The sequence below is a fragment of the Cherax quadricarinatus genome, chromosome 10, assembly GCF_038502225.1.
Source record: "Cherax quadricarinatus isolate ZL_2023a chromosome 10, ASM3850222v1, whole genome shotgun sequence".
Classification (NCBI taxonomy): Eukaryota; Metazoa; Arthropoda; class Malacostraca; order Decapoda; family Parastacidae; genus Cherax; species Cherax quadricarinatus.
The window spans coordinates 10,477,229-10,489,141 of record NC_091301.1 but is presented as its reverse complement, the minus strand read 5'-3'; the positions used below and the strand labels follow the sequence as shown (position 1 = coordinate 10,489,141).

Sequence of the window (11,913 nt, the reverse complement as noted above, 5' to 3'; positions counted from 1 at the left end):
TTGTTTTCCTGTGTTCTTTGCCTTCTGTACTTTTTCTATTCTGTAGTGCACTTAGAATTTGCCTCCTTTTGTGTGTGTGTGTGTGTGTGTGTGTGTGTGTGTGTGTGTGTGTGTGTGTGTGTGTGTGTGTGTGTGTGTGTGTAGAGGGAGGTGGGTGGGTTGGGGGTGTGGTTGGCGAGTGTGTTAAGTGAGCGAGAGTGAAGCCTCTTGTCCCAGTTGTTGAGGCGCTGGGGTGACATACACACACATACCTCTAGTCGACGTGTTCCTTCAGTCCATTTTCCTAATGGCTGCTCTAGGTCGCACCATCAACTTCTCTAATGGGAAGTCAGTCCCGATACTTGGTCTAGGGACATGGAGAGTAAGTCCTCAGTTTATTTCTCGAAGTTAACCATTTATCGGCATGTTCATGTACTTGACAAATAAATATCTTCTTTTCTCTAAATATAAAATAATGTTGCCTGTGCTGAAATATGTTTAATATATCTAAGTGATGTAATTTTTAAGCAGTGCGAATGTTAACATAATTTACATGTGGCAGGTAATGTGTTAAATATGAGAACTAAAGCCCATCTTGTACGGTTGTGGCTAACATTAAAGTCACACTGGGTGATGGTATTTCATTCGTCAGGAAAAAAGTTTCCTGACATAGGTCTTGTCATACAATGATCCCCTAACTGGAGCTTTTGGTCCACAACGTAAAAATTTAAGGTTCACATTATTCGATTTTCGATTCCCATAATGAATCTTATTAAGGGGTCGGCAAATATTTTCACTGATGCAGCACATCACCAGCAGATCTAAGTTTTGATTTATTTACTTTCATCACAGGAAATATATGTATGTATGTGTGTGTGTGTGTGTGTGTGTGTGTGTGTCTAGACAAACATTACAAACTTTCTTTGATTATGAGTTTTCCGTTTTGGCAATGTTTTCAAATTGGGAATTGTCAGTGGTTTAAATTACTCCAAAATCACTGGATCACATTGCAGGCAAATAAAGTCGAGTTAAAGATCATCTTGGGCTTTATCGACATGAATGAAAAAAAAAAGTAATAGATAAACCATACCACGGGTGGGGTAGAACCCGCGATCTGAGAGTCTCATTACGATTTCGTGTGTCAAGTAACAATAGATAAGTCGTGTTTGATCATTGTTAAATCTTGGAATTGCAGAGAAAATTCGAAATGTTTATCAAGCAAAAACAAAATAATTTGAGTTTTTCGTTACAAACACCAGTGGAAAAGTGAGCTTTTCCACTGGTGTTTCCATGCGAGACAAAAATACTAAACATGGGATCAGTGACCTAATTCCACGAGAGAAATTTATGACCCCTCCGGATTTGCATTGCCCTCTGACCAGTACCACTCATAGCTTGTACAATGCAGTGTAAAAAAAAAAAAGTAAAAAAGAGTCGTCACGATGAGGCTAATTCTATCCTGTTTGTGTGTGGAGGTTGGCCACTACCACCAGATGTTTGTGTTGCTGCCTGTCACTGCTGCTGCTACCACCAACGTCTCTCAATTTCTAAAACACAAATTTGATACATAGTTAATGTTTTTTTTAAGGGGATGAAACTGTAAGCCAGTGGAAGGGCTCAGTCAGATGCCTAAAATTTCCTATGTCGGGTCAACATTTGATAACTGAGACCCACATCACAAGGCCTTTCCTTTTACCTGGTGAATCTTGCCCAACTTAAAGTTTACGATATTTTAAAAGCATTTGGCATTTTTCTAACAATGTTATATTTTCTCTGGATATTCAATGTTTTAATTAGTAATGATATTCATTGAATAACTGTCTTACCAGAAATGTGCAGACATCACAAACTAGGTGACCTAACGAATTTCAGCATCCCCACCTCTACTAATTTCTTTGTTAACCAAATCACACTTGAGTACGTTACGTCATAAAGACCCCTTGTCTCCACTCCCATCAAACCCGCTCACACAAACCTGCTAGATGCTCAAAACCCTAGCACTCAAACCTTCGTTAACCCCCTTCCTCCTGCGCTTCCTGGGACGACACCTACCATCCTTCTCTTTCACTGAATATTTATCCACTTTATATTAAATGTTAGGTAACAGTTGCACGTGTATCCTTTTTACCTAACAAATTGTCGGTAATTCTAAGAACAATACAACTTAAATATGATAATGAAATTGACTTTCAAATACATGTATGTTGTTAAATGAACCAGTTCATCTCACTCACGGTGAAAATCACACTAAATGGGTAACATCTGTATATGTGGTAATTAGTTTTTATTAAGTTGCACTGAGAGTTAATGTGTGGGACAGTCTAAGCCAGATGAGGTGACGGCAGCGGTGAAGGACGCCATCACAGCTGGCTACCGTCACATTGACTGTGCTCACGTGTACTGCAATGAACCTGAGGTGGGAGTTGCCATCGCTGCTGTCATCAAGGACGGTACTGTCACCAGGGATGAACTCTTCATCACCAGCAAGGTATGATCACTACTTAACAACTAGTGATAACATTATATCCACAGGGAAGCCAGCAAACCAGGTTAACAGCGACTGGGGAATGAGAGGTATTCAGGTTTGTTCCGAGGAAAAGGCTGGCTCTAATTCCATGGATCAAGAGCCACCTCACTAGCATCAAGGCGTCCCCATGTTGAAGGGATTGAACTTCCAGTATCTAAGTCTGCATCTCTATCTTCTCTATACACCACGACACACACACCTTAAGCCTGGGGAAAGGCTCTTGATTCAAGGAATTACTTCTTATTCCTTGAATTAAATCTAGCTCTCATTCCCCATCCTCTGTATGACCCTTGTGGGTTTAGTTTCCCCATGAATATATAACAATATTATCCATGTTTATGCAGGGAACATTTATATGGTTTATTGTGAACCAGACTAATTTAAAAAAGATGACCCACAGTCTGGAAACCTATGGACGCGGATTCGAAACCTGGGTTCCACGACGCTTTGGGAAAATAACCTTTCACTTGAACACATGTTTCACCTAGCACCTAGGTGTTAGCTTACTTATGGGTAGCATACAAGAGTAGAGTGTTAGTATGCCTTAAATAAGGCTGGGCTCTGAAATGAGCTGAGGTAGGATAATAACTCTGTAAATGAAATAAGGTAGGATAGCAGCTCTTGGCCTCTAAACTGAGCAGTGAAAAAAATACTGACAAGGTTAGGATGAAGATATAAACGAAAGATAAACAATATGTAAAAATATTTTGTAGTTGTTTAGGTGCCTGGATACTTGAGGTAGAAATATCGAAGTTAAAACTGACTAAATTGTGATTCCCTTCTAGGAAAAATATTCATTCTCTTCAAATTGATATTGTTCCTGTAAATAGGGTGACATGTGCAGATAGTGGTTATCTGTACTTGTGAAGGTCGTAGATACCGAATCTTCAGAAGACTTCCCACCTTCCACTTAGAAGTTCATCAGAGTTTATCTGGAGTCATGGCACGTACACAAGGATCAAGATGCAGCTTGAAGGAAATGGACGCGAATGCAGTCACATGGGATGCCGTTATTGAAAACGTTTCGGACCTTGGACCTTGAACGAATGAAGGTCCAAAGACAGATACATTTTCATTAAATGTGTCTGTCCTATGTGAATTCATTCGCGTCCGTGGTAAGACAGCATTCATTTACCATCTTACTACACACCGTACGCAGAGGTTGAAGAACTCTGATTTTTCAGTGGAAAAATTTCTTTGATATTAATTAAAAGTTTTCTTTGTACCAGCTGTGGGATACTTTCCACGCGAAGTCGTCTGTGCTGCCAGCCCTCAGGACCACCCTGGCAAATCTCGGCCTCGACTACCTTGATCTCTACCTCATACACTGCCCCACGGGCTTGAAGGTCAGTGTCTTGACAAGCTGTCTGTATCACCTACCTCAACCTCTACCTCACATATTGGCCCAGATGTCTTGATAGACTACAAAAATAGTGTTATCTACCAATAAAAATATATCTGACAATGTTAAGGGCCCCACTGTGACTTAAAACACTGAGGGTACTGTACCTGACTAACGCCCCTCAATAATAAACAGCTATCGGGGGTATCGTCTCCTTGGTACCATTGCATTGTATTGTATTATATTTATCCACATCGGATGTCTCTCGTCAGGGGGAACCCAAAGAAGAAACGCATGCACCACTGCTCATTCCCTAACGGTTTTTTCAAAAGGTTGTGGACGTCACGATGAAGTGCAGTACTTCCACTACTTTTAAGTACAGACAGTAACGTATCTCCACATCCATATGTCAAGTTCGGATAGCTGATTTTCGTGAATATCTCCAAAGATATTAGCTTCTTTACACACACATTCAAACACTGTCTGATTCTTACCTGCTCTAACCCTCTACAACATTTAACAACTTAACACCTCCATATCTTTAAGATTTCACTCAGTTCCACGGTCATCTAACATTTCCAAACTCCTGTAGCTCACTCCTATACACCTCGTCAATTTATTCTAAAACCCCTTTAACTCACTCCTAATCTACTGAAATTTAGTCTCAAAAGAAATTTTTTATGGGAGCATTTCGACAAACTTTTTTCTAATGTGGATTTATTTAGTGTGATGCATATATTTGTTGAGCATTTTCGTCCGAGTAGTTTTTATGTTAGATAATTTTACTCTGGGTGTTCTTCTGTTGGTTCGTATTTAGTGTTAGATACTATTATAGCGGCGTGATCTCATCGGTCAAGTACCATTAAGTCTCGCATCTTCCTTCAACCCGCAGGAAGGAGGTGATCTCTTCCCAGCTGACTCAACTGGGAAGAGACTCTACAGTGACATCGATTACGTGGAAACCTGGAAAGCAATGGAGGAGTGTGTGAAGTTGGGCCTCGCCAGGTCCATTGGGGTCTCCAACTTCAACAAGAAACAACTGGAACGTGTTCTTAAGGTGGCCAAGGTCCCCATTGCTAACAATCAGGTGTGTGATACTGGAGAGTACATCGTGATGCTTTTCAAGTGGTCTGTGAGCTTTGATTATACAAGAAAAGTATTCTGTCAAAGCAGTCGAGAGTAAATTCATTTATTTAATAACTCCACGAAAATCAGTCACAATATCTCTTTCTGTTTAATAATGCCAACTAATTTAGACTGACCTAAGAGAGATTTAGTAAACTTAAACCAAGCAGGAAAAGAATATTTTAAGGTCAGACTAGTTTTCCTGACTGTGTAAAGATGTAAACGCACAGCAGTATGTTTGCGTGACTCACGAAATCGTAATGACACGATTGCAAACAAACCATACCACGTGTGGATTTTGATCCCGAGGTCAGAGTCTCAAAACTCCAGACCGTCGCGTTAGCCACTGGGCCAGCTAGCTTCAATAAGATTCATCCAACAAAACCACCCGTGGTATGGTTTGTTTGCAATCGTGTCATTACGATTTCGTGAGTCATGTTGACGGCTTTGAGAGGACTTTAGCTCGAGTTCGTCACGGCCATGCTAGCGGGAGATTCGTCTGTAAAAACTTGCATTTGTGGCCACAGTGGTGCCTATGCTAACCTTCCTATGGTGTAGAAATATACCTAGTTGGATGAATCTTATTGAAGCTAGCTGGCCCAGTGGCTAACGCGACGGTCTGGAGTTTTGAGACTCTGACCGCGGGATCAAACCCCACCCGTGGTATTTTTTTTTTTAGTAGTATGTTTAGGATGTGACTCGTGCAAAGTGTTTGAGGTAGTAACAAAATTTTATTCTAGTGCAAGGCACTTGCCACGAACACCACTTATATTAGATACCGAAACACGGAATTATTGACTTAACGAATTTTCTTTTCTAGATCGAAGTACACCCCTATCTGCCCCAAAATAAACTGATTGAATTTTGCAAGAGTAAAGACATCACTGTTACAGCCTTCAGTCCTCTTGGGTCCCCAGATAGGTGAGTACTGGCTGTGGAGGTGGGTCAGGACTCTTAGACTTATACGTCAAAATTGGGTTTGACAGCATTTTGGAAAGAAGCGCCATCTGTGGTAACACTGTGCAAAGGCGATGTCCCCTTCTATCTAGCCTAAGGGGACTGATCTCCAAATTACGTCTCCGTTTTTTCACTAGTGTTATATATTAGCTTGTATTAGACTGAAGCCTTCTTTGAATGAGAAAAGTTTGCCAATATAGTTACCCAAGTATTGCATGTGTGTTTTATTAATAATGTAATAGCTTCTGCAGGAACAGTTAGTAAATAGGACCTGTTAATTGAGGGACTCAAAGTTCATTATTAAGACTAGATAAAATTCAATGATCGAAGGTCGTTGGCTCCTTGTGTGTACAGGTGCTCGTAGTTTGTGGTAGCTCTTTCATCTCATAAATGTAGGACTCGGGTTGGAGCCTAGCACAAACACTCTGTATGTTTCCTTACATTTGTTGACTCTGTTATCCTAGCCGTATTTACCTGGGTGTTAGCCGTGTTGTGGGTTACATCTTGGGGAAGAGGATCGAAGAACCCAAATAACTAAGTCATACTGGCTATAATGTGCTATCCCGGGTTACTAACCTTCCGGGTTATCATTAATTTACTAACCTTCCGGGATTTATTGTTTTAAAGGAAATATATCTTTGGCTGCTTTATAGTTAAACGAGTTTTCATTCGTGTGTTTGTACTCTCCTGTTTGTAGTTGCAGGGGTAGATCTCAGCTCCTGGCCTTGTACTCACCTATTTGTACTCACCTTTTTGTGGTTGCAGGGGTCGAGTCATAGCTCCTGTGTGTGTGTGTGTGTGTGTGTGTGTGTGTGTGTGTGTGTGTGTGTGTGTGTGCGCGCGCGTGCACTCACCTAAATGTACTCGCTTAATTGTGGTTGCAGGGGTCGAGACTCAGCTCCTGGCCCCGCCTCTTCACTGAACGCTACTAGGTGTGTGTGTGTGTGTGTGTGTGTGTGTGTGTGTGTGTGTGTGTGTGTGTGTGTGTGTGTGTGTGTGTGTGTGTGAGTGTGTATAGTGCTAGCCCTTGGTAAATCCCACAAATCCATTCTGCTATTAATATCGGTTTCCTCCAGTCACTTGATAGAGAGCGTGCGAGACGTGGAGTGGAAGATTTACCATAGGATTGATCAAGTAGGATACTGAATACATTGAATCAGTATTGTGGGTGGAGAGAAAAAGAGAGAGTGAGACTGTTCAGAGGCCCTGGTCTGGAAAACTTTCTGTTCGTCTCTGGGTTACTACAGTTAGGGGACAGGGAGAAAATGCTGTTTTCTACCCTTACACAACAATGAACCAACAATGCAAGCAACCACTAAATCTAAAATATTTGCTTATAAGGCAATAAAGACCAGTGGATGATTAAGTTTAGTGAATACTAAACTTCCGTGTTACATGTATCATCCCACAAAAGAATTTGCAGGTGTAGGCGAACTCGCTTCCCATGTAAAAAAAAAAAAAAGGATATAAGGGGATTCCATGGAGAGCAAAAATGCGACCAGCCGGTAAGGAGTTCGAAAATACCTCTACCCACGGCATTTTATGTGATTATTTGCGTGTTCGTTGTCATATTCACTTATACCTGGGAGTATATGGGAATGACGGATGTCAAAAGAGTGAAGTCCACTCCGAGATTATTTGCTGAGAAGAACTATGTACTTCTACCTAGACTAAGGACTATCGTGTATTATCAAGTTGTGAGAGTCCAGGATAGAAAAACAGTAAGCTAGCTAGCTCGCTCTTGCTCTCTCTCCATGCCCTATTAACTTTCTATATTTCTTTTGTCATGAACAGGCCTTGTGCAAAGCCAGGTGACCCAGTACTGATGGAGGAGCCTAAGGTCAAGACTCTCGCCCAGAAGTACAAGAAGTCACCAGCACAGATTCTCATCCGTTTCCAGGTCAGTTACACAGGTGTTGCAGCAGTGATGCTAGGAGAACTGTTTTCACAGAGATGTAACAGGTGTTTTTACAGTGATACTATCACAAATGTTCTCAGAGTTCTTTCATTGATCCTATAGCAAGCAGAAAGGTTATTTAACCTATATATTGTAACAGTGACGAGTGTGTATTTTATATTTGTAAATTAATATGGATGAAATGTAGAGATTCTCTTTTTGCAATTGAATTGTTATTTTTATGTAAATGACACTGTACTGAAGAAATGTACGTATTTTTGTAGAATCGATCTGATATAATAAGAAAGAAAATCTTTGCAGATTGACCGAGGGTTGATTGTGATTCCAAAATCTGCAACCAAGTCTCGCATCGAAGAGAACTTTCAGGTACGATAAAAGATTTAATTTAGTTTAATCTGTTTGTGGTTGGAGGGAGCGCCTCCCTGCTGCACGGTTTCAGACCAGGTCTTCTAGCAATGTTCTGGTTAACCTGGTTATTGATACACGCTGCAAGTATTGCAACGTAGGCCGCACTATGAAGGAAAGACGCAGGTTGCAGAAAATTTTGCTCAGTGTAGAGCCTCATCAAGCCAGCACGATGTTACATCATGTAGATGTGTAGGCACAACAACCTGATTGATCACTTCATGCAGTCATTTCATGCAATACCTTAGTTATTTACTAATCAGGAAAATACGCACCTATCATCCAACCCAAGGTGTCTCTAAAGCCATAAATATTGTTATTTTACGTGTTGCAGATCTGGGACTTCCAATTGTCGTCAGAGGACATAAAACTCTTAGAGAGTATGGAGTGCAATTTACGCGTCTGTGCCGTTGCTGAGTAAGTATTAATTTGCAAGTAGTTATAAACCGTGTGTACTTTTTCATGCATATGCACAGGGGCGTGTTTGTCTCAGCGTATATACACCGATAGTGTACAGTAAGACGTGTTAAGTTCGTATATTTTCAGATATTCATTCCTTGCTTCAGGACCAGTGATCACCCGTACTACCCATTCCACGATGAGTACTGATGACCTACGAAGAATGCTCACAGCTTAAGCTGGTTTCCTGAGTGTCAGTCATCAGTTGTATTCCGAAAGTCTTCGTCGATCACTTGGGAACATTTTCAGAGTTAAATAACGTCACTGAAAAATGACTCTCAGGAGTCTAAAACTTGTAGATGAATGGTTCAAAGAACCGACACGTTGTTAAATTAGACACATATGCAACTCTTGGGTATCTTTATTGACACCACCTACGACTGCTGCACCTCTCCTGCCATACGATTTATAAGCTGCTTCTCCGCTCATATGCCGTATTCTATTCAAGATTGATGGACTGACCACATCGACTCAAGGTTGAGGAACTGATTACCTCATTCTCCTCCTGTTCTTCAAGTTTATCCTTTGTATGGACTGATGAAGCCACTGTGTGGCGAAACGTTTCCTCAATAAAGATACCCAAGAGTTGCACATGTGTCTAATTTAACAGTCTAAAACTTACCGTGAATATTATTCGAATGATTTCGAACGCAATCAGAATTCTGGTGCATAGGTAACGAGCACTGTCATGAGCACTGTGTATGACACACACACTTTATGTAAACATAATTATAATATGTACTGTCTTGTACGTGTTTCATTGATCCTATACTACCACACTGGCTGTATCTTAATTACTGAACCGTTTCGCCTGTGGCAGGCTTCTTCAGTTGAATTCAGAAGGGACTTGTACGGTGAATGAAGTGGAGAGAGAATTTTTATGGTGTTCAGTCCCTATGGTTTTTTACCTGCTCTGTCCCGAGATTTTAATAGGTGTTCAATCCCTTAACATAGATGTATCGTTAGCCTCAATAGGTGTTCAGTCCCTTATCAGAAGGTATTCACTCAAAACTGACACATTTTCAGTTCTTTAGGCTCGTTCAGTGTTCAACGTTCAGTGTGTTAATAAATGAACAAGAGCCGCTGAGAGAGATGAAAGGGAGGACAAAACAAACTCGTCTATCAAACACTGAAAGCGACTTACTAGAAACAGAGAGACTACCGTTAGAACGTGCCACGTTACTGGTATCAATGCCATGATTATTAAAAGGAAATGAAATTGTACAAATTACTCTACACATCCCTAAATAAATTATTAATGAGTAGGACAGACGACTGTAGGACAGAGACAATGATACCAATATTCAAGGAAGGTGACAGAAAACTATGGACTATAGGGACCTGAGTTACTAGGAAAAGGGAGACTTGATGCTGGTAAAGAGCTCGTAATGTATGAAATTTGATCTTTCCCCCACTTGCTTGGATGAAGTCTGATTGTCTCCCATGACACATGCTCTATATGACCTCTAAGTTTGAATGGATACAATAATAATAAATATCACATGGAGAAGTGTAACATGCTAATTGATGGAAAAGATTACAAGAACAAGACTTGCTAACATTTAGAAAAACCTGTTGACCATCTAGAATGTTAAATTCCTCAAAGCACACTAATAAGAATTCAGAAATGGAAGAGTTTGCTTGTTTGCTTACCTTAAATAGATTTTCGATATAATAAAGTGCCAGATAAGAAGGAAAGTGAAAGGTGGCCTACAAAGCCCTCGATACTGTCGCATGGAAAATGACTTAGCGAATTGGTGAAGCAAACTGGAGTAAAAAGAAAGGTATTATTAAGGATAAAGCGAATACTTGAATAGAACATATACAGTCACCTCGGGGAACGAATTGTTAGAATATGTGTAACTGTTGGATCCTTTAGTGTTCCTGGTGGATATTAACGACAGGATTTTAGGAATGAATTCCTCTATACCTATAGCTTTCTGTAGGCTGCGAAAATGAAAATTTATAATGTAGAATAACAAAGAAAAATGATGCGTGTGTGTGTGTGTGTGTGTGTGTGTTCAGAGGGAGTTGGTTGGTTTGGGAGTGTGGCTGCTGTGTTAATGAGCAAGAGTGCAGCTTCTTGTCCCAGTTATTGAGGAGCCGGAGTGATATACACTTACACTACCTCTACTCCATTTATTCCTTGTTTCTTCTCTCCACTTCCTAATGGCTGCTTTACGTCGCACCATCAGTTTCTCTAATGGGAAGTCAGTGCCGGGTCTTGGGACGTGGGAAGTAAGTCCTCAATTTGTTTCTCGAAGCTTTGTATTTATCTCCATGTTTATGTACTTGATAAATATACTGTTTTCGCTAAATATAAAATAATGTTACTTATGCTGCAATATTAATACTAATCCATTTATGCTTAATATATCTATGTGCTGTAATTTTAAACAGTTTGAATGTTTGCATAATTTACATGTGAGAGGTAATGTGATAAATATCAACATCAAACCCATCATGTTTTGTTATGGACATCATTAAAGTCACGCAGTGGGTGGTGGTGTTTTATTTTTCAGGAAACAAGCGTTTACTGACATGGGTCTTGTCATATGATCATCAGCTAACTGGAGCTTTAATCCAATGGCCGAGATCTTCCATAGGTTAACTGGTCCACCTCGTAAAAATTTAAGTGTCACATTATTCGATTTTCGTCTCGCGTTATGAAACTTAGGAAGAGGTTGAAAATTATTTTCACTGGTGTAGCACATCACCAGATCTAAGTTTTGATTTATTTACTTTAATAACAGGAAATATCTGCTAACTCCCACATACACAAATCCTAGCTACCGTAGAAAACAGAACACAGCACTTAGTTTCCTTGGGAGAAAGTTACGGCCTATGTAGGTCTTATTATATCATGGTGTGATGAAAGCCCTACACAAAACGAAACGTTGTCCCAATAATAAGTTATTCTCTAAAGTGACTTTTTTTTTTTACTGTTCTCGTCAGTGTACCTCCATTTGGATTCAATCGTATTAAAAAAAAAAAAACTAAATGCGGCGCTTAATTTGTATTTCAAAATTTTACATGATGGTGTGTATGCTTATTGAGATTAAGGCAATTTGAATTTCTTAATTTTTTTTTTACAATATTTGCGTTTGTTTATATCTGCTTTCTCTCTCTCTGTATTCTTCCTGTGGTTGTTCAAGCGACCAAGAGTCTTCAGAGAAGCTCTTTCTTCATTTACTGATTCTG

At 40.1% G+C, this 11,913-nt stretch overlaps 1 protein-coding gene across 1 annotated transcript; it reads left to right on the top strand.

The window, feature by feature from the left end:
* The first annotated feature begins 207 nt into the window (after positions 1-207).
* Positions 208-9,435, top strand: LOC128687935 (aldo-keto reductase family 1 member B1-like). Its single transcript, XM_053775557.2, has 9 exons — positions 208-361; positions 2,300-2,467; positions 3,736-3,852; positions 4,741-4,935; positions 5,794-5,894; positions 7,725-7,830; positions 8,149-8,214; positions 8,588-8,670; positions 8,820-9,435. Exons 1-9 carry the CDS (start codon positions 287-289, stop codon positions 8,860-8,862), a joined length of 954 nt encoding a protein of 317 aa, XP_053631532.2. The 5' UTR covers positions 208-286; the 3' UTR covers positions 8,863-9,435.
* Positions 9,436-11,913: the final 2,478 nt, after the last annotated feature.